Source organism: Stegostoma tigrinum, chromosome 4, assembly GCF_030684315.1.
Source record: "Stegostoma tigrinum isolate sSteTig4 chromosome 4, sSteTig4.hap1, whole genome shotgun sequence".
In the NCBI taxonomy this organism is placed as follows: domain Eukaryota; kingdom Metazoa; phylum Chordata; class Chondrichthyes; order Orectolobiformes; family Stegostomatidae; genus Stegostoma; species Stegostoma tigrinum.
Window position 1 is genome coordinate 108494186 of NC_081357.1, and position 24352 is coordinate 108518537.

Genomic DNA, 24352 nt, shown 5'->3' on the forward strand with positions numbered 1-24352 from the left:
TAAAGCCTGACCCAGGATTTATCAATAGGATTTTGGAGATGACATTCTTGCCTTTGATTGCGATGGCAGAAGATAATATTCGGATTTTCACTTTTCCATAAATTCTTTACTTGTGCTTATTTAAGCATTAAGCATAAACCATCATTGAGCTGATAATGAGTGCAAGTCAAGTCTTTTAAGAAAGACAAAAACAGAAATTGCTGGAGAAACTCAGCAGGTCTGGCAGTACCTATGGAGAGAAAGCAGAGTTAATATTTCAGGTCCAGACACCTCTATTAATTACAGTAGTCATTCAATAAGAATTATTGTCAAACTGTGCTTAAGATTGTCATCAGATTACGGACTTGAATCCAAAAAATAGACACTATTGCTCTTTCTTATAAGCTAATGTATTTTATTAAATTTCCATGTTATTCCTTACTATTAAGCAAATTTGTAAGCTGTATATTTTAGTGATTATAACAATGTCATAATTTAGTAAATGGCAATTTCATTGAACATGAGTTTTGAAAGGTAAATGACAGTCTTCTCACTATGAGCTAAACATGATCATTTCTGCATTACACTACTAACTTAAGCACATAATTCCAGTTGACATTTGTTAATAGTGCATAATTTGGCTGCTACATTTTCTGGATTTAAGTGACTCTAATTCAAAAGTACCCGATTGTGAAGTGTTGTGGGATGTCCTAAATCCTGAAAGGAACGGAGTACTTTCTCTCTTTGATATCTGTGACTGATTCTAAATCCCTTAATTTTAGTTTTAATTGTATCCCTGAAAAACAATTAAGAGGCTGATCAAAGCAGAACTTCGCTGGTAAACCACACACGGCCAATTTCTAAATATATCTGCCATGAACATGTTGAAACAACTGATATTTTTGCACACACTGCATTTTACATCTCATGTAAGACTTTGTTCCAAATTTTAAAAATCAGTGCAGTTTTAAATGCTTTGTATTGTTCATGTAACAGACACGTGCAAGTAATTTGCAAAATTTTATCACTTTAAAGAAATAATTATTTAATTATTCAGATATGCTTTTTTCAACATATTCCTGATAACATTTTAGTACCACTTCACTATAATGAACACCATCTTCTACGATACACATTGCAAGAAGCATTTTGCTTTTAAAAGGTATCAGCCCCCATTGAGGATTAATCAATTAAAGATTGGAGAAATTCAATGTGAAGTATGCATTCATTGCCTAAATCAGAAATCCATTATCTGAACATTTGAACTTGATGACCAAACCACGTGAGCAATGGAGTGATGAGAGAGTAATGAATCTGTGATCAGTTGAGGAGAAGATTTAGAATCATCTTGCTAAAGTTAGGGAAGAGAGAGCTATTTTTTCTTTCACTGGATGCATTCAATAATCATGTGAAACTTCAGGCATTACTTGGAACTGGGGATTTTTTTGGACTGATTTACAAGATATTTGCAAAAGGAATTAAAATGCATATAATACAAAACCACCCATAGCAATATGATATGCTTTGAGTCAAGGTAGACTCTTTCTCTTAATCCTCCGAATCTGACTGCAGTTTTTAACATTGTTGACCATATCATCTTCCTTCAACACCTCTTCACTGTCCAGTTGGAAGATGATGCAATTGCCTGGTTCCATTCTTATCTCTAATTGTGGTCTAATTTTGATGCTTCCTTCTCTGCTCCTGCAGCAATGTCTCTGGTATTCTTTTAACAATCTATCCTCCAATTTCTGCCATTTGATGAAATCTGAAGGGCAACAATTTGATCATGAACACTTTCTATCCCTTTCTGCTTTCTCTACTGAAGTGGTTAACTTCATACTTACTCACATATACTCTATCTTCAATGTTCTTGTCTATCCATTCAGCCAGTTCAAGTCCTTGTGAGCTTTCATTTCTCTCCTTCACTATTCACATACCCAGTTTCGTATCAGTAGGAAATTTTATTACATTTGGTCGTACACTGTGAACAGCTGAATTCTGAGCACTGATGCCAATGCATTCCATAATTCAATCCTCCTCAAATCTGAGATCATCCAAAACACTGTCTTTACTTACACCAAATCTTTTTCATCAATCACTGTACAGTTAGCTGACATCTTCTGGTGCTTATTTTTCAAAGAAAAAACAAACTCTCCTTTTCAGATTTGTCTACTGGCCTCACTTGCCCCAATCTCTGAGATAACCTCTAGCCACAAATCTCTGAAATATCTGTTCTTATATAGTTGTGTTTGCTCGAACATTCCACTATTAATTGCTGCAGTGGTTGTCATACTTCCAGCCGTTGAGGCACAAAGCTTTGTTCAGGCTGCCACCTCGGAGGGTAATTATACAGTGATGTAAAAATGACATGTGCCTAGCATGGTCAAGTTCCTTGCTATTTTTCACTGTCAGAGACCCAAGCCTCAGAAAATGGAGTGTCTTGAAAAAAGAAACTTTTAACAATAAATTATTTTTAAAGAAACATGATGTGTAATTGTAAATGCATTGATTCTGCTGTTAAAAGAATTTCAGACAATATAACTTTACATAAAGTATGTGTGTTAAATAGCTGATTTATGAATGAGGAGTTGTTTCTTCAAGGAGGAAATGTAATGGCCACTTGAGCTCAGCCAAAATAGCATGATAACTGCTTCATAATGTCAAAGTAACTGTAATAAATTTGCTAATCTTCACTTCAAAAATAAATAATTTGGTCCGCTCCTTCTTTTAAAAGTGCCCTTATAAGTATAAGCAGAAAACATGCAGGCAGTAGAACTTTGATGAATTATCTTCAACAGATATATAAAAATACTCACGTATCCATTTCTGATATATATTTATACATGTGTTTACACAAGTTGTACAGAGCAAAAAAATGTGATCTTTCCACTATCCAATATACTTAGCAATAAGGACCAGAAAACATATGGCAATCAGGAAATTCTTGGCTGACTCCAGCCTTGAAGATTTAACTGATGTGGAGAGAGTTTCCTTCCTAATAAAAGTTGTCTATACTAGTTGCATAAATCACTTGAGGACATGAATTTCTGTGAATGGTTATATATAGATGTTAAATTATTGCTCTGTGCAATCCATCGGAGGATTCCAGCCTAGATTCTCCAAAGATTCAGAAATATTCCACAATTGAAATTTTATTGATATAAACCTTCACTGGACTGTACACAGGTAGTTTTAGTTACAACATCCAACTGTACAGGTGTATCCCATGTTGACAGCAAAGGTTATTTTTCTTCTCAATTGGTTGATAGAACTGCTTTTTTTTGGCTATTCACCTAAAGCAAGAATTTCGACAAACAGCCAAACTTTTCAGAAATTTTTTTCTCATATCTACTCTATATCCCATATCGTGAGGGCTAAATTAACCATTGTAATGCATATCTCTTCACATACACCCACACGCTCAAACCAAGTGCTAGACTTACAAAGATAACTGATCCTGGAAATGTATTATAAAACCTTGTGTTGCAGATAAAGGCATCATTGATAAAGATACCGATGAATAAAGTGGATGTAAAATAACACAGTCTAATATTCACAGTGCACCAACTCAACGACATGTTCAAAACATCGAATTCATACATACCAAGTGTCACTTGCCATTTTCCAGCCATCAGTTTTAGTTTTAGTTTTAGCACTGGTGGTACTAAAAACAAAAACTGTACTCTATGCTGAGTAATCATGGTCACCTTTGTCATATGACTGATCCCGTTAGATATCTAATCATGTCACTCATTATTTAACAAAGAAGCACATGCTGTGCTAAGATACCACAGGACCATCAGCTTTATAGCAACAAAGGCTGTATTTCCTCAATTCATTGATATGAATGACAAAGTTAGCATAGGTGTAAACAACAATTCTTTGCCATATAAAAATCTTTACAATCTTCCTGGTTTACATTCAAGTTATTCTTTGTCCAACTGTATGGAATGGAAGATAGCAAGAACTGCAGATGCTGCAGTCAGAGACAATACAGTGTGGAGCTGGAGGAGCACAGAAGGCCTGGTAGCATCAGGGGACTCTTCTTCAGAAGGGGAGAAACTCATACCACTATGATCACTGTGTTCTGAAGTAGGGTCCTGACTTGAAACGTCAACTTTCCTGCTCCTCTGATGCTGCCTGGCCTGCTGTCCTCCAGCTCCACACTGTATTGCACCTTATCTAAGGAGTGGAAGGCAAGATAATTCCAGATGATTTGGCAACCATATGCAGGATTTCAGAATAACTTAGAAATTTAAAAAAAAAATCTTATTTGGCTTTCTTTCCCTTTTCCTTGATTGCACTTCTTTTCTGCTTCAGTGACTTTAGTTCTGTCATTGTTGCCAGAGTTCTGTACACCCACACAATCTAAGGAAACAACAAAAAATGGTTAAGTTGTGGGAAAAAGGAATCTCAAGTCTGAAGAATTGAAAATAAATAAATTGGAAATGTACTCATACCACGATGATCATTGTATTCAATAAAAGTGGTGTTGAAAAGACAAGTGAAATGAACATCCCATTGGAATCAAAGTACTGGTACAAGGAAAATAACCTGGGAAAAAATAATTTTGACAACCTGAGCAATTGTTTATAAGAATATGTACTATATTGTATTACCAATTTTAACAAAATGAGCAAGAACTACAAATGAAGACCAAAGAAGAAAGTAACCATTTAACCAGTTACAAGTATTATTTCGTGCAACTGTTATATCTTTCACAAAAAAAAAGTAACGTTACAAGGTTAGTTCAATGTCTTCGGTTAATAGATGCTATTAAGTCATTTTTAAAAAAATTGAGAGCAACAACTCCTACTGTAGTGAATCGTGCCCTCAGCCATATCTGATCCACTTCCTGTTCTTCTCCCTTTACTCTGTACCCTCTCTACTGAAACAACTGGCTCCCCCTTGTTCCCACTTACACTCCCGTCAATCTCTGCACATATAGGATAAATCACTGCCATTTCTGTCAGACCCAGCAGGATATCACAACCAAATACTACTTCTCCTTCCCTTATTACTAGATTTCCATTGGGACTGTTTTCTCCATGAAACGTCTCTCTTCCTCGCCCCTCACTGTTCAAGGCCTCAAACATGCCTTCCAGATGAAGCAGTGGCTTACTTTGTTCAATCTAATCTTCTGTGTTCACTTGTCACAATGTGATCTCCTGCACATTGGCAACACCAAACGTAGACTGAGTGCGTGCTTTGGAGAACCTGTTTGCTGCCTCCTCTGGAATGACCCTGATCTTCCAGCTGCTTGCCATTTCAATAAACCATTTTGCTCTCATCCTGATATTTCTACCCTGGGTTTAATTCAGTGAGTTGAACACAGCTGGAGGAAAGCACCTTACTTTTCACTTAGGCACTTTACAGCCTTCAATAACTTCACAGCATGATCTGTGTCCTCCATTTCTATTACAATATACCCATCTTGTGCATGTCTTGTTGGCTTTGCTTTCAGCAGAGTGGATATTTCTCCCTGTCACACCTGATATTTACATAGAAATGTAAAGTCTATCTCTCCTTGAGTAACTTTGCACTCCTTTTGTCTTTTGCTTAAGGAACCTTCACCCTTGGGTCAATTTACTCGTCCTTTCTCCTACCAACAGCGTAAAAACCATTATCCAACCCCTTTCAATTCTGAAGAAGTCATTTCAGACTCAAAATGTTAACTGTTTGTCTTTCCTTGTCTGGATGCTGCCAGACTTGCTAAGTTTCTTCAGCATTTTCTATTTTTGCTTCATATTTCCAGCATCACTAGTACTTTGCTTTTATTTTAAATGCTGGTGTTTATCCTCCACCCAAGCAGTAGTCCTTTAGCCATGTACACACTCTCGTTCTTCACTTCTTTATTCCCTTTCATTCAATCACCTATGTGACTTATAAATATTACCACAGTTGAAATTACCTCTGCTTCAATCTCTAACTTTGCTAGCACATTCCACTGTCTCAGTCCTCCGTGCAAACATGTTTTTCTTGCTCTCCATGATAAATAACAGCATTTGACTTTATAGTCTTGTCACTATTCTAGATTTACCAATTGTTAGAAATCGTTTGATTCTATTTACCCTGTCTCTCACCTTCACAATTTTAAACTGCTCTAGTGACTCACTTCTCTTCTAATGAGCAGCTCAAATTTTATGACTGCCTATCATTTGGATTTTTTCACACCAGGCAGCATCCCACTAAATCTACACTGCATTCTCAATATTATCTCAATGTTTCTAATATAGCTTGGAACGCAAAAGTACTCTAGCTTTGAGCTCAAGGTTACGTATAGATTCATTATAGCATCTCAATTTATATGTTCTACAACCCTCACTATGAAACTTAATTTTCCAATATAATTTTTAAGGTCTCATTCATTTAACTGGTAATGTCTTTTTTTAAAATCTGAACCACCAAATTCATCTACTATTTATTCAACTCCTTCCCAAAGTATAGCTATAAGAGCAATGTTAAACCACAAGATGTGCTACCTCAGATTTGATAACAATGAATTTTATCTGCCACTTTCTTATTCATTCTGTTAGCTCCCTCCCCCATATACCCTTGTAACTTTCTTTGGTTCTTATAGTAATTTATTATTCCTCTGATACTGTACCATCTGAAAAAAACTGGACATTGCTGGTCTCTGCTCCCTGTCTAAACTATTCATGGATACAGTGAAGAGCAGGTAGTTGGGTTAAGTTGAAATAACCAGGGACTCATGGCAATAACAGCAATTTTAAAAAGTAGCTATGATGAAAACTGAGTCAGATTTAGTTTTGAAAATCATACGCTTATCGTGTCTCAACATTTGTTGAAACAATACAGAAAATTTACTACATTTCACATTAATTCACAGCTTTCACAACAATGGAAGGATTACATTCAACATGAGCACAAGAGCAGTTTAATAAATTACTTGGCTAGCACACAAAATTTGATTTATTCATGGCAAGCTATCAGTGACTTTTTGAAAGGTACATATAACATGCTCAAGTCTAAGAAACAAACAAAACAAAGCTGCCAGTGTTGTGTACATAACTGTTTTAATGCCACGGGGGTTTCTATTGCCTTTACCTCCAGTTCATTGCTGCCATTTCATTAATATATTCTGCACAGTACACCAACACAACTGTAATGAAGAGAAAAGAATATAATCATAACAAAGGATGGACATTTAATTGTTAAATTAAGTATGCTTAACTTGTATTCCACTTATGAACTTGGTTATATCAGCTGTGACATTTTAATATTTAAATTGATTTCAAAAATTCAATTGATTTAAAATTGAATACAGAATTTTTAAAATCAGCAAATGCTAAAAAAGTATTCTGTTCATTATAATGGTCTGAAGTTAACAGGGAAAGCACAGCAGCTTCATACTGCTTGTGTGGACTGAATCAATCGAGAACCAAAGTTCTTAGTTTGGTCTTTGAGTTCAGATACAACTTTTAAAGGCAAATAAGGTAGGTTCAAGAAAATTTTCATCATATTCCTAGTATTCATTTTTGTTGGGAGGAGGAGAATGGAAGAAACAGAAATCATGGAAGTGATTGGGAATGGGAATAATTATGTAATTCAATGTCTGTTAATATACTTCTATTTATTCTTCAAACTGGGCACACACCAGAATTATTTTGCCATACAGTTTTCTTTCACTGACCAAGACTGTGCCTTGGCGCAAATGCAAAGTTATTCTGATTTGCAGTAACAGTACCATGCTAATGTACACAATTTGTGTGTGGTCAAGGTGAATGAGGCCCTGAGAGCGCTGGATAGTAAAAAAATGTTGGGTCAGGAAAGGCAATTAATAAATCAGAAGCAGGATGATGTTAGGTACATTGGCCCTGATCTTGACAGAGACATTATGTCTAGATGGGGATTTTGCCTATCAGGCTTCCAGAGGAAAAGAATGCTTTTTTTTGGACACTGAAATAGAACATCTGCAGCTGTGAAGTAAAAGTTTTCAACATGTCCCAATTTTAAGCCTTGGTATTGTACCGAGACCGTTTTCTTAATCCCTGTAATGTGACCTCAAGTTCATCTTTAAGTAAAATGCATTTGCATGCAATGGTATCAGGATTTGTAATCAATCTAACTGTTTACTTTGGAAGAATGAAATCAACAGCCGAGCACAACTTAGGTTTGAGGTATAGCTGCTAACAATAAAGCTCAATCGGGGTGAGATCCAAAATTCGACTGGAAAATTAAATTTTATATATAATATTTAATAATACTTCATATTTTCACTGAATTAGTGCAAAGATAAACACACAAAACTCCAATAACATACTGGTGCCACCTGATGAATCCAAACATTAAAAAAAATTCTTTTCCTCAATTGACTACAAAAGGAAACTAAATGCTGAATCAGAGATATCATGCCATTTACCTGCTGAAAATATCTGCTTCCACTTGGTGGAATGCAAGAACGCTAAGATGCCCTGGCAAAGTGCGAAACCTTTGACACTTTGGAATCTCAAGCCATAACTATACAGACTACTACTGGCCACCAATGTTCAAATTTCATACTGCTGCAGCATCTCTCATGTTAACTATTTTTGCAGACATCTCTGTACCGTTACTGTTTACCAAAACCTATTGTCATTGTAACACACTTAACCAAACCTGATTTTCAGTCCGAATGGATTCATATCTCCCTATCAATATTAAATATGTTAAGTTTAATTTAAAATAAAACTTCTCAAACAGTAGACTGCACCCCACCATGATCTATAAGTTTCTATTTCTTTCAAAATATGGGTATTCAAATATTTGCAAATTTCCTGTGTCTTTTACTTCTGAGGCATTTATTTAACCTGACAGTACCCCAGGAATTTATCTGCATATGTCTCAGCGGTGATTAGCTGCAACACAGCACCCAGTACAGACAAGCTTGATAAAGGTTCCATTATTCTATTCTGATTTGGTGCTCCTTTAAACTGACTATGAAGGACAGCAGAAAACACAGTGCTACTTCCAATTTAAGGTGCTTCATTTTGTAATTAAAAAAAAATACTTATATGCTCAATGACAAATAACTAAGTAGTCCAACATTTTGGTTATAATTGGTGCAGACCTCTTACAGTGACACTTTTAAGATAGCAGGTTCTACGCTGGATCAAAACTTGAATGTAAATCCATTAAGCCACTGTTATGATCAATAAATTTCACTGCAAAACAACTCCTAAGAATGTTTATAATATAATATATTGTTCATGACTTGTAAACTAATGATTCAGACTTACAATGTCAACATGTTGGATGTAAAAGAAATTTAACCAAAGGAAATAATAAATACCTCAATGGTATTCAAAGTTTGATTCATTATCTCATGTTGCATGAACCACTTCTAGTTTCTACTTGAATTGAAATCTTATATGCAGTAAAATATAATTGTTATAATTAGATTACTCTCAGATTTTCCGAGTCAAAAGACTGGTAAAAAAGCACAACTGAAGGAAGTCCATAATCAACAATTTGCAGATTAAAAAACAAAAAAAAAACACAATTAAACTTGGGAATCCTTGACGATTCCAAGGAATACGGTTACTGGCTATTCAATAAGGGTTTTAAAAGTAAATGAAAAGTGAGTCAGCATAATAAATGTGTCATGGGACAGCAGAAGAAATGGAAGCCAGTGGGAAGATTCAGATTCTAACAGTCTCAGTATCTTTCAGCCTTGTGCACACATACAATTTCATAATGAACCATTAAAGATTACAGAGTTAGAAACTTCACTTAGCTTTATTAAAAGCTTGTCTATAACTACGCCAATATATTATGTAGACAGCTGGTGACTAGCACCGCAATGACTGAGATTCTCTTCAATTAACTCCTAATGACAGTGCTTCTATTTCTGCATAGAACTCACTAGAATACCAGATATTAAATTGAAGGTATGCATTAAAAGGTAGGAAATTTAGATTCAGCTCAATAAATTACTCTTTTTAAATTAATTTACTGTACTGTATCATTGTTCCGTAATTTAACTGGTTACTTGAACCTAAGAAGTGCTTCCACATATAGTGGAATAGATTTTCAGAACATTTACAAAGCATCACACTGACCTCTAGTGGTATTAATCATACACAACAATGCCAAGTTTCATGCACATTTTGCACCAGTAAAATAAGAGTTTCAAATGGTGTTGACTGGTTTGGCCTGCAGCATAATTTTCAGTTTTGTCAGTGCAGGCTTATTTACTTCCTATTTGTGAAAACAATCTTATATACTTCCAAAGGCACTGTAATATAGAAACATTTGCTGGAAATGGAGGGTTTGAGGTATAAAAATAGGCTGGATATGCTGGGATAAGGGAAAGCTGACGTTTCAGGTCATCTGAAATTCCTACTGAAGGATCTAGACCCGAAACATCAGCCTTCCTACTCCCCTGATGCTGCTTGGCCTGCAGTGTTCATCCAGTTCTACACCTTGTTATCTCAGATTCTCCAGCATCTGCAGCTCCAACTAACTGTGGATATGCTGGGATTTTTTTTTCCTCTGACGCATAGGAGGTTGAGGAGTGCCCTTATGGAGATTTATAAAAACATGAGGAGCATAGATAAGATGAATAGCAACGGTCTGTTTCCTGGGGCAGGGGAGTTCAAAACTAGGGGGCATAGTTAAGGTTAGAAGAGAAAGTTTTAAAAAGAGGACTTTAGGGGAAACTTTTTATTATGGAGGTTTGTGTCCGGAATGAACTGCCAGAGAAAGTAGTGAATGCAGGTACAGTTACAACACTTAAAAGATATTTGGACAGGTGCACGAACAGGAAAGATTTGGAGGGTTATGGGCCAAACGCAGGCAAATGGGACTAGTTTAGTTTGGGAACGTGGCCGGTTTGGACCAATTGGACTGAAGGGTCTGTTTCCATGCTGTATGATTCTACAACTCTGTGTACCACAAGCTCAAAAAGTAACAGAATTTATGTTATTGAAAATGGAGCAACATTCCCTATAATTAAGCCTTCTCTGGCTGTTAATATTTACACTGCCATACAACATACATGCAATACTTGAATAAAATCAGCGATTTTTTGCAATATTTTGGTGGCCTAATGCTTCCAATGAATAAAATGTCTTTTAAGAATTTTAATGCAGATTAAACAAGCATCACTTTAACAAAATCTATGGTCACACTTTTCCAGTGATGGTCAGCAAGGCACGGAGCAATATGATGCCAGGTGCTCTTCAATGTATTTACAACAAAAAAAAAATTAGAAGCATTAGGGCTGTTCAGAAACCCTCTGACAGATGGAATGGTCAGTAAACCATGAAACAATTTAGAAAAAGCAACAGTGGGACAGAATATTTGACATAAAATAGCACAACTATAGACTCCAGTCATTAAGAAAGATTCTCAAATTAGGCACCCCTCCCATACAGTATGAAAGTGATTTGCTTTTCAGCCAGGTAATTTAAAAATAGACTAAATATTTCAACATATATTGACAGCAGCAGTTTGGAAAAAAAACTACTAGTCTCCGAGGTCTTGCAATTTTAATCTGTAGAATTTTGTTGTGGCGTGACAGCTTTGCTGGCTTGTTAAAGAATCAGTGAAAGACTATGGCGATTTTCTCAGAAAGCCACTGAATCACTCAACAGCCGGGCAGACATGAGGCCCCCGATGAACCTTCCTCAGGAGTCAAGAGCTAGGGGTGGAAGCCTCACCTAACAAGGTATGCTAGTTAATCGGAAACCGTCAATATTTGCATTCCATGGCACTACAAAAAGGCCTTTACTGCTGTTGGAAGGACATACCCAGCTCCTCCTCCACAGTTCCAAGATTGTGATGGACCTAACTCAGATAAGTAAGGTCATGAGTTATTTGTGGGTGGGAGATCGCAGAGAAAAAAGGGATATGGTGTGGCTGTTAGTGAGGTTCCTTTTTCAGTGTCTCAATTACACACTGATTATTTCTCATTGAGAGACAAGTCCTGCCCTGGCCACTTCTCTCAGGTAACAAGCAGCCTTCACTACTTCACCTGGCATGAACACTGCATGGTGACAAGCATGCCTGAAGCTGGGTTGAAACTATTTTGAACATATTTTTAATTAATCTGTTTAGACCGGTTGTAGTATTCCTTCAGAAAAGGTTAGGCAGGAACAAAAATCTTTCTGGCCCAGAGGTAAGGACACTATTGTTGTGCCATAATACCCCTTGATTGTGACAATGGTGAAGGGATTAAGTATTCCAGTGATCCCTAACTGCTTACTTTAGAATTTTAAATGGCAGCGGGGTAGTTAGTTTAAACGTGGGCCATTGCATCCAGAACTAAATTGTAATGGAGGAAGGAAGGAGGTTGGGTTTAGGTATGCTACAATCCCACCTAATTAACTGCCCTTGCTGCCTCAGTGATTGCTACCAGTGAGAACAGAAGACCCTGCCCAATAATAGACAGTTACAACAAGTGAGAACAATCAATTCTTCAAAGTAGCTTTTGGACACTTTAAAAATACTTTGAAAAAGTATACCCAGCACCATATACAATAAACATACAAACATAAGTTGAAGTTGTAAAAGGTCCCTGACTGATCGAAAATGCATTGAGTATTCAATATTGGCGTCTGCACACTAATGAACATGCAAAAGCGACTTACTCATAAAAAGGAAATGGACAATCTGAAACTTGTAGAATTTAACTGTTATCAAGGTAAGTAGAAAGCAAAAGGCATGAAAAGCTAGCAGCCCAATCAGCCATGGCTCTGACCACTGAACCTGTAAAACACAGAAAGCAGATAGATTTACAAAATAGCCACCTTTAATCAGTTTTATTAAAATTTTCAAGTACAAGTCTCTGTACATTTCACCAACTGATCCCTGAAAAGACCTGACAGCAGACTCTACAACCTGATTCGGTCTGCATAGACCTTTGTATAACACAAGCTGCAGATTGCTTTACACTCTTCTATACACCTCAGTGACCACTATGTGATCACATCTCAGTGCTCTGCATCCGAAGTAAAATATACCCCATTTTGCATAAAAGTTTGTTTTTCCTTCAATTACCCAATGATTTTGCCAAATTGTGCTAACATTATAAAAAAAAAGTACTTTTATTCAGTTAAAACACACTCACTCTGGTGTCAAATTTAATGCTTCAAGACCCAGGCGAGGATCTCATGTCCATATTTCACATGAATCTGCAGTGTGGCACTGAGACAAACTTTTAACTGCCATAACTGCCATGTAATAATAGTGAGCACATAAAAAAAATTGCCTTAAGCATTTTGCAACAAACCGAGGACAAAAAAGGCAGATAAATACAAGTTAACAAGGTGTAGAGCTGGATGAACACAGGCCAAGCAGCATCATAGGAGCAGGATGATGCTTGGCCTGCTGTGTTCATCTAGCTCTACACCTTGTTATCTCGGATTCTCCAGCATGTGCAGTTCCTACTATATCAGATAAATACAAGTTCTTCTATTTCATAGGAAATAAGGCTGTGGGTATTCATCATCCCATTCCTGAGTCATCAATCTCAGCAGTATTTTTCAGTAACACTCCACATACTACATTGAAACTGTATCATTTTTACTTTTAAATTTCCTATTTTATTTGCAAGCAGGGTGGTAAATTTGATTGTTGGCTGATGCATCACAGAATCACTCATTTTGACAAGCAATAATAGGTTTGGCTTGCTGACCATTCTTTACAGAGAGCTCTTGACAACAAGGCGCAGTTTAACAAAAGACTGATAGTGATATATTTGGGTCTTGCCAATAGAAATGGTTGCCTCTGCCAGATTTATATAGATGAAAAGCTTCAAGACGTAGGGCCAACACCAGTTGGGTTGGACACTAGTCTGCCTATACTTTCAGCAGTGCTAGAACTGAGAATAAATGAGTTGGCACTGTTGCAATTTGAAACTTTATTTCTAATGACTGTTACAAGAAGATCTTTTACACACTCACTGCAAGTCACTGGCTGACTGGTCAACCAAGTTAAGTAAAGATGGTTCTTTACACCTATTGTACTTTAACACCTAGCGCGTATAGTGCAGTCATAATACCACTGAATTGGAGAAGAGACATCACGAACAAGGACACAAGAGGGCTTGCAGATTCTTCTAACCTCTTTCATACCTTGTCTGTTTTTTAAAAAACCAAGCGTGTGGCTGGATATATTGCATCAAGCCTTCTACAGTTCCATAGTTGATATGAGGCAGGTGGGACAGCAATGACATTGCTGTGGGTTTCTCTTCCTTACAATCAACACCCTCCTTTCAAAAAAAAAGTAAATTTTTGTTCAGCACATTCTTTAGCTAACTTGCAGTCAAAGACGAGGGGTGAAGGTTGTTGACTGGAAATAAAGAGAATCAACCTGCTTCCCACCACACTGTTGCCATGTACTAAAACATATTATTGTTGTGCTTTCCCTGCAACATAAACCCATCTGGACACACTACAAAATGGGAGAAGTCACAACTTGAGGCAAATGTTGTCAACTGTGGCGATCTGACAGTGACTCTGGCTGAAGTACTGCATGAACTCTAGAGTTTGGGGAACTCATGCAAACAAAAAACAACAATAGGACCTGAATGTCCTGATCTGAGTGATAAGTGGTAGGTGTACCACACAGATGAAGGTTAGCACCACTGGAAATAACAAAGCCCAATGTTTGACCATTGCCTTTCAATGACACCAATACTGCAGAATTCCAAATGTTAGCTAGGATCGGGGGGGGTTATCAGTCAACACTCCCTTAAAAGCCTCTGCCAGTTACAAGATACAGATTAAATGTGTGATGGAATATTTGCCATTCACCTAAATGGGAGTAACAATGCACATTCCCCTTCAAGCCACGCAGAATCTTGAGTTGAAACAATACACCTGTTCCTGTACTGTTACTCTGTTAAAATACGGGAACTTCCTTCCTAACAGTACTGAGGCTGGCCTTAAACTCAAGGACTGCAGTGGTTCAAGACTGCAGCTCACTACCATCTTTTCAAGGACAGTTAGGGATTCACTATCAATTCTGGCCTATCCAGTAGCACTATCAACATATTAATGACAAAAACATCTGCAGATCACAATGCCAATCATCCTTCTGGATACAGCAGTTAGTTTGAGCAACGGTCCTGTTTCTATTGACATGTTGATATCTGCCTCTTTCATCACCTGGCTGCAGGATGTACAGCCTTCAAGAGACACTTCAGCAATTCACTCTAAAGCCCAGAGGATGGGCAGCAACAATGTTATAAGAATATCATTTCCACTTTTTGTGTCATGCTTAGACAAATGATTTAGCTTAACATATACCTTAGGGAAATTGTTAGAATTTCTTATTAAGGAAGTTGCAGCAGAATAGTTAGACAATCATAATGTGATTAGGCAGTCTACATATAAAGGAAAAGTCATATTTAACTAAGCTATTAAAAATTTGGGAAGGTAACGTGGATGAAGGTGAATAAAAGGGAACCTGCCGATGCAACGTGCATGGATTATTGAAAGGAATTTGATATGTTCAAAGATTACATAAGGGTTCAAGCTGCAGAGGTAACAAAGTAACATGGCTTAAGCAAAAACTGAAAGAACTGCGGATGCTGGAAACCAGAAATTTGTAGAATGGTTTAAGGATTTGGTTAGTTAACAGGAAGCAGACAGTAGAGGTGAATGTGAGGTAACAAGGTATACAGCTAGATTAACACAGCAGGCCAAGCAGCAGAGGAGGAGGAAGGCTGACATTTCAGGCCTAGACCCTCCTTCAGAAATGGGGGAGGGGAAGGGGGCTCTGAAATAAATAGGGAGGGGGGAGGCAGATAGAAGATGGATAGAGAAGAAGATTGGTGGAGAGGAGACAGGCAGCTTAAAGAGGTAGCGATGGACCCAGTAAAGGTGAGTGTAGGTGGGCAGTTAGGGAGGAGATAGATCAGTCCAGGGAGGGCAGACAGGTCAAGGGGTTAGGATGAGGTTAGGAGGCAGGTGATGGGGGTGAGGCTTGAGGTGGGAGGTGGGGATAGGTGGGATGAAGGACAGATTAGGGAGGCGGGGACGAGCTGGGCTGATTTTGGCCTATGGTACAGGGAGGCCAGATTTTGAAGCTTGTGAAGTCCACATTGATATCATTGGACTGCAGGGTTCCCAAGCAGAATGTAAGGTGCTGTTCCTGCAACCTTCAGGTGGCATTGTTGTGGTACTGCAGGAGGCCTAGGATGGACAGGTCATCTGAGGAATGGGAGGGGGGAGTTGAAATGGTTCGTGACTATCTTTAATAAGAGAATTTGACCATCACCCCTTAACATTCAGTGGCATTTTCATAAGAAACCCCCTTATCAACATCCAGTGAGTCCCACTGACCAGAAATTGAATTGGACAAGACACACTAAACAGGCCAAAGGCTAGAGATTTAAGTAACTTCTCTCCTGACTATTCAATTCATGTCTGCATCTATAAGGCATGAATCAAAAATATGATGGAATACTCTCCACTTGTCCACAAGCTCCAACAAGATTATTTGCTTCAGTGTTGCAGAGTTAAAATCCAGGCAGTGCTTTACTAAAAGAAACATTTTCAAAAGATCGCAGGGTTGAGCAAGAAATGCTGGCCTAGCCTGCAATGCCTATATATCATGTGTGAATAGTAAGATAGATTAATGATATATAGGGAAGCCCAGGCTCATTTTAGAGGTGGGTGAATTGCAGAAAGTGAAGTTGAGACCACAACCAAATTAGCCATGATCTTACTAGATGGCAGACCAGGTGTGACGACCTGAGGCATACTCCTAAGTCTGCGGTTCCTATGTTTTTTGAGTTGGGCCAATTCTCTATCTGACATGAAATGGTAGAAACATGGATATAAACATGAAAGGGGTAAGCCCCACCATTGTCATCTTAAAAAGGAAAAATAACAGACATACAACAAATGTAACATCACGATGCTGATCAAACCACAGGAACAAAGTTATGAGCTGTCAGCAACTCCGCTTGCAGTGCTGCCCAGTGTTGACTTTAAAGATAATTCAGACAAGACAAACCAAAACAAATCAGTGTTGACCTCAACACATGTCTAAAATACTTAACAATATAAAGGCATAATTCTTGCTGCATAGCCTAACGTTACATTATATTTATGGCTCCTGAAGGTGTACAAGTGAATAAAAAATGAATTAAAATTTCTGCAATTTATTTCTGTCATTCCACCTTTCTCTGTTAGTTAATCTGGTGGGAGTCATCCACAATAGCATTGTGCCCATTGGAATTTTTTTTAAAATCCTAGGAATGAATTTGTAAAACATTCCAAATGCACATATTAGATAAAATTGATCATGATGTTGGAAGCTCTGTGAATCCTTCAGAATTGAAAAGTAATATCTTGCCATACATAACTGTCAGAACATGTATGCAAATTATCATTTAAGGAATACTTCCTCACATGTTGATGAATAGCTCTCCAATGACAGTGAGGGGAATGATAAATGGTTATATCACTGATGTCAAAACTAATAGCCTGCAGACACAAGTTCAAATTCCAACATGGCATTTTTTGCAGCAACAGTGGGAGCGGTGAGTGGGGATCGGGGGGCTGCCGGGAAGGTAAGTTCTTCATTCAGGCAGCAGAGCTCAGTGGGAGCAGTCGAACTGTGCTCTGGGAAGGTGAGTGAACTGATATATTTGGGCAGTGGCTAAATCTGAGACACTACACGTACAGTGTCTCCTCCTCCTCGAACCGAAAAAAGACGACTCTGCGGTGTGTTGGTGAGGTAAGGCTTTTCTTTTTTATTTAAATCGTGTGCTGAGGAGGAGAGTGATTGGTGAAATTTTTTTCATTTCATCTGTCTATTGTTTGATATTATAGTAGGACTAAGCTGAGCTTAAGAGTAAAAATGGCAGGAGATCCCAGACCCGTGTTATGCTCCTCTTGGCTCAATGCGGAAGTTCAGGGTCGTGGCTGCTGTCCCCGACTCCTACATGTGCAGGAAGTGTGTCCGGCTGCAGCTCTTGTTAGACTGCATGATGGTTCTGGAGCTGTGGATGGACTTACTTTGGAGCATCCGCAATGCTGAAGAAGTTGTGGATAGCACGTTGAGCAAATTTGTCACACTGCAGATTAGGATTGCTGAGGGAGAAAGGAAATGGGTGACCAAAAGGCAGAGAAAAAAGCAGGAAGGCAGTGCAGATGCCCCTGTGGTCATCTCCCTTCAAATCAGTATGCTGTTTTGGATACTGTTGGGGGAGGTGGCTCACCAGGGGAAGGGAGAAGTAGCCAGGTTCATGGCATTGTGGCTGGTTCTGCTGTACAGAAGGGTAAGAAAAAGAGTGAAAGCGCTATCGTTATAGGGGATTCAATTGTAAGGGGAGTAGTTAGGTGGTTCTGTGGTTGAAAACGAGACTCCCAAATAGTATGCTGCCTCCCAGATGCAGGGGTCAGGGATGTCTCATATCGAGTGCAGAGCATTCTGAAGGGGGAGGGTGAACAGCCAGCTGTCGTGGTGCATATAGGCACCAATGATATAGATACTAAACGGTATGAGGTTCTATAAGCAGATTTTAGGGAGCTAGGAGGCAAGTTAAAAAGTAGGGCCTCAGAGGTAGTAATCTCAGGTATGCTACCAGTGCCACCTGCTAGTTAGAGTAGAAATGAAAGAATAGGCAGGATAAATGAGTGGCTTGAGAGATGATGCAGGAGGGAGGGGGTTCAGATTTTTGGGACATTGAGACTGGTTCTGGGGGAGGTGGGACTATTACAAATCTGACAGTCTACACCTGGGCAGGGGTAGAACCAATGTCCTAGAGGGTGCTTTTGCTAATACTGTTGGGGAGGGTTTAAACTAATGTGGCAGAGGGGTGGGAACCAAATGAGGAGGTTAGTGGACAGTAAGAAGGTAGTAACTAAAGCTTGTAAGGAGTTAGACAATGTAGTCAGTGTGACAAAGGGGAAGAGTAGGCAGACAGCAGAGATAAATGCAAAGGGGCAGGTGGCCTTTGGTGCATTTGTTTTAACGTGAGAAGTGTAGCAGGTAAAGCAGATTAGCTTAGGGCTTGGATTGGTACCTGGGAGTATGATGTTATTGCTATTACTGAGACTTGGTTGAGGGAAGGGTGAGATTGGCAACTAAATATCCCAGGATATAGATGCTTCAAGTGGGATAGAGAGGGAAGTAAAGGGGGTGGAGGAGTTGCATTACTGGTCAGAGTGTGTGAAGGAGGGCACTATGGAGGACTTGAGCAGTGAGGCAATATGGGCAGAGCTCAGAGGTAGGAAGGGTACAGTTGGAATACAGGAGTAGGAAATAGGAAGATAGGCAACAGGTTTAGATAGAGGATCTAGATTGGCGTAGGCTTGGAGGGCCGAAGGGCCTGTTCCTGTGCTATAGTTTTCTTTCTTCTTTGTTTTGTTCTTTGGCAGTTGGGAAATTTAAATTCAGTTCATGAAGTGAGTCTGGATTATAAAGCTAGGATCAAAATGGCAGCAATAGAAATAATATTTGGTAAAACTCCAAATGGTTCACTTTTAGAGAAGGAAACTTGCAATCCTTATCCAGGCAGGGTGATACGTGGGTCTTAACTGCTCTCCAAAATGGCCAAACCAGCCACTGGTTGGACCAAAGGAATGCTAGTGCTGTCAGAATCCATTCATCCACATGAACTGTAGCACTTCAGGATGCCAGTTCACCACCTTAAGGGTGATTACGGACAGTGAATAAACACTGGTCTTGCCAGTGATGCCACGTCCTCTACACAAATAAATTAAAGGGGCTCAACATTAAACATGTAGCTAATAATTCAAGCCATTTGAAACAAGCTTAATTTCCACAGAAGCTTGTTTTAAAGTAAAAAGCAATGAGAACAGCCTGAATTCTAAACCAACATGGTATTAGTCTGCTGTACGACTCTGCAGTGGCACCTCATTCATAACAGCATCCCAAACATATTAATAATGAAATGACTGTCTGACTTTAACAAAACAAATGACAAAAATTTAGAAGTTTATGCAGTCAGAGAAAGACTGCTGCAAAGCCAAGGCATGCTTTTTCTTATTTATGGAACACAACATGAAAAGGTATCTCAAGGTTACCTCAATAAAGGTGCAATCAGATAAAAATGGATGCAAAGCCAAAGCTCCCAATAAGTAGCCACTCTGTAGGAAAGGCTATAAGTAAACAAATAATACCAGCATGTAAAATGAATACAGTAATAATTGTGGGTGACTTTAACCTTCATTTGATTTGGTTAATCAAATTGGAAGGGATAACTCCAACAAAGATTTCAAAGAACGCATTAGGAATAGTTTCCGTGAGTAAAGAGTCATGGATCCAAACAGACAGCAGGCCATCTTAGACCTGGTAATGAGTAATGAGGCAGGTTTAATAATCAGCCTCCAAGTTTAAGATCCCTAAAGAAGTTGTGATGATAACTTATAACTTAATATTCAGTTCAAGTATGAGAATCACAGAATCCTTACAGAGTGGAAGCAGGCCATTCGGCTCATCGAAACCACACTAACCCTCCAAAGAGCATCCCACACCCTAGCCTCTCCTCATAGCCCAGCATTTCCCACGGCTAACCCACCTAGCCTGCACACTATGGGAAATTTAGCATGGCCAATCCACCTAACGTGCATTTCTTTCGGCCGAGAGAGAAAACCCACGCAGACACAGGGAGAACGTGCAAATTGAACCTAGGTCCCTGGTGCTGTGAGGGAACAGCGTGAACCACTGAGCCACCATGGGAATGAGGGCTCATCTGGGTTTTGAAGTTAGGATCTCATGTATGTCAAGAACGTACAAGGCCCTAAGCAAGAGTCATATTCCTACATCAACAAGCCGTTGACAACAGTTTGCGAAAACAGTGAGTGCGTACATGGGAATGAAGAGTTGGAGAAAACAAAAGGAGGAATTGTCATTGAACGATTGTGTTCTTACTACAGATTTTTTTCCTGTTGTTAATTTTTGAATACATTTTTCAGTTGCTGTTTGAAATTTTCTCTATTTCCTGCCTTAAAACACAGTGTTCAGTTAGCATTCCGCCACACTTTTAATGAGTCGAGATCACAGTGATTTTTTTGTATAAATCCTTCCATCAAAATTGGTTGGCCCCTTTTGGATGATTTCTGGGTCATTCGGTTGCCTCACTTGATCAAGTAGCTGGAGAATCCTCAATGTCATTGCTATTTTCACCAAATCTAGCAAGTCTCTTTTTTGGCATCATTTCTGTCTCATGGTTTCCTGGAACTTTTAGACTGTGGGATTATAAACGTAAAGAACCAACCCATTTACAAGCACATTCTTACATCAAATACTTTGGTCCATGACTGAGATATGGAATGAGCTAGCAAACTGTGATTTATGTTTGTATGTCTTCACAATTCTGTTTTTTTCTCTGGCTTCTATGAATCAGACAAACTTACAAGTAAATTCATACTGTATACATCCATTGGATACAAGATAGTGAGGGAGGATATTAAACTTGGGCAAGATTCAATTTGGGTTGGAAACAACTGTGGGTTCAACTTAAATGAAGGAAATTAGATATTTAGGAAGTAATTCATCACTATGGCAAAAAATACATCCCAGTGAGAAGAAAGATTCTACCAGACAGATAAGCCGATTATGGCAAACCAAGGAAATTACGAAGCATATGAAGTTGAAAGAAAAGACATATAGAGGGGCAAATTTCAGTAATAGCCCCCAAAGACTGGAATAAATTTAGAATCCAGCAAAGGATGACTAAAAGAATAATAAAGATAGAGGAAATAAAGGTAGAGACAATAAATGACACCGACAAACTAGCAATAAATATTAACACTGATAATAAGAGTTTCTTTAAATATATAAAAAGGAATACAGAGAGGTCAAAGTGAACACAGGTCCCTTAGAAAATGAGTATCAGAGATAATGGGAACTGCAGATGCTGGAGATTCCAAGATAATAAAATGTGAGGCTGGATGAACACAGCAGGCCAAGCAGCATCTCAGGAGCACAAAAGCTGACGTTTCGGGCCTAGACCCTCTCTGATGAAGGGTCTAGGCCCGAAACGTCAGCTTTTGTGCTCCTGAGATGCTGCTTGGCCTGCTGTGTTCATCCAGCCTCACATTTTATTATCTATTCCCTTAGAAAATGAAACTGGTGAAACAGTTTTGGGAACAAGGGAATAGCAGAGGAATCAATTAAATATTTTGCATCTGCTTTTACAATGGAAGACACTTCGATACTTCCTTGAATACTAATCAATATAGGGTAGGAATTAAGTACTATCACTAAACAAATAGTGAGACAAACTAATGGAGCTAAAGGCAGATGAGTCCCCTGTCCCTGATGGCCTGCATCCATAGGCCCTAAAAGAGGTAGTTACCGAGATAGTGGATACACTGTTTATAATTTTCCAAATATCACTGCATTCTGGACAAGTACCTGTGGATTGGAAAACAGCTTACATGACACCTCTGTACAAATAGAGGGAAGCATAAAGTGGGTAGTTATGGAATCAGACTAACATCTATTGTTGGAAAATTATGAAAGAAGTAATAGCAAAATATTTGTGAAATTGTAATTGATTGGAGCAGAATCTGCGTGATTTCATTAAAGAGAAATCATAATTGACTAATTTATTAGTTTTTCAAGGAAGTATCAACCAAAGTGGATAAGCAGAACCAGTTGTGCTGGGATTTCCAGAAGGTGTTTGACAATGTACCCTACAAAAGGTCAAATTGTAGGAGTCACAAGAGTTTGATGTAGTGTACTGGCACATGTAGCGAACTGTTTTACAGACAGGACAGAGGAGATGCTGCCACGGATGGAAATTTTGTTTTCTTAACTGGGCACATGAACAGGGGACTAGGTTTTAGACCGTACCTGAAAACTGATACACAGGACGGTGCAGCACTTCAGTGAAAATGTACAGGAGCATCAGCGTGGCTGAGACTCTTGCAGAGTATAAACCAACTGCCAACGCAGAGCTAATGCCAGTCCAGCAGGCTGACAACTGCCAGTGGTTCTTGCACCAAGTATGATGAACACACAGACGAATGGAAATTAGTTCTGCAGGCATTAAGCTACAGTTGCTAGCCATCCTGAGTCCATGTTGATCCTGACAAGGTTGGTCGAAGACTCAACCCAGAGAGCCCATCCCTCACCGAAGCTGATCCACGTGACGTCACAAAAACGTCAGTCCAGCGCGCGAACGGGGATGATGCGAACGTCGCTGGTGTCACAACAACCGCTAGGCCGCCGGAGACGGTACCACATCATTCATCCTGGGAGAAACAGGACCGGGGAACACAACCCGACCCTGATCATCACACACAACTTACAGACAGCAGGACGCTCCAGACACCGGTTATCCGCATTTTGCTGAACTCATCGATCGGAACCGCCGACGCTGCCTCCCTGCTTCCCATCGCCGCCATGATTCCGGAAACGCCGCCGCGTACATGGAGAGGAACACGTCACCGACATGGGCGTTTCCTTTGTCAATCAACTATGTGGGCGGAGCGTAATCCCAGTGGGCGGGTACAGCATGATTTTGCTCTGTTCACTGATTAATGATAACTACTACCCCCATGACCGTACACTGTTCACTTGATAACCTTCTACACTGTTCTACCTCCACACCGATCTTTGTATTGTCTTACTAGGCTAACTAAGCTGGCTAAATTTACTAAGCCACCCATCTACATTTTCACCCAAGTCATTTCTATATATCACAAACAGAGGTCCCAGTATGCATCCTTGAGGAATATTACTATTCATTGACCTCCAGCCAGAAAAACACTCCTCTACCTCTACCCTTTGCTTTCTATGGACAAGCCAATTCCGAATCCACACGGTTAAGTCATTGTGGATCCCATGCATCTTAATCTTCTGGATGATCCTACCATGAGGGACATTTTCAGAAACCTTACTAAAATCTATGCCGACAACATCCACTGCTCTATTCTCATTGATCACCTTTGCCACCTCATTGAAAAATTCAATCAAGTTAGTAAGGCTTGACTTGCCTGGCACAAAGCCATGATGACATTCCATAATTAAGCCATGCATTTCCAAATGCATCTAAATCCTATCCGTAAGAATTCTGTCCAATAGCTTCCCAACCAACAATGTGAGGCTTACCGATCCATAGTTTCCTGGATTATCCATATTTCCCTTCTTGAACAGAGAATGAACATTAGCTCCTCGCCAGTCCTCCAGTATCTAGCGAGGACACAAAGATATCAGTCAAGGTCCCAGCAATCTCCTCTCTAGCCTCTGTCAATAACTTGGAGTAGATGCCATCTGGCCCTGGGGATGTATTCACCTTATGCTCTTCAAGAGACCTAATACCACGTCTTTCTTCATATTAGCATGCTCCACACAAATCTCACTATACTCCATATTCTTCTCCTGGATGAATACTGACACAGAGTACTCATCTAGGATCTTGTCATATCCTTTGCCTCCA

General features: G+C 39.1%; 1 protein-coding gene across 2 annotated transcripts; it reads right to left on the reverse strand.

Moving 5' to 3' along the window:
• Positions 1 to 373: 373 nt before the first annotated feature.
• Positions 374 to 23356, reverse strand: tmem18 (transmembrane protein 18). 2 transcript variants are annotated; one of them, XR_009445705.1, is made up of 6 exons: positions 23223 to 23356; positions 12573 to 12690; positions 7048 to 7102; positions 4440 to 4533; positions 4167 to 4347; positions 374 to 3975 (listed from the first exon to the last, which is right to left on the reverse strand). XR_009445705.1 is itself a non-coding variant. In XM_048531178.2 (5 exons), the coding sequence occupies exons 1-5, from the start codon at positions 23316 to 23318 to the stop codon at positions 4249 to 4251; spliced, it is 462 nt and encodes a 153-aa protein (XP_048387135.1). In that variant the 5' UTR covers positions 23319 to 23356; the 3' UTR covers positions 374 to 4248. The 2 variants fall into 2 exon arrangements, 1 of the variants encoding a protein (XP_048387135.1); XM_048531178.2 differs by having other exon boundaries at positions 374 to 4347.
• Positions 23357 to 24352: the final 996 nt, after the last annotated feature.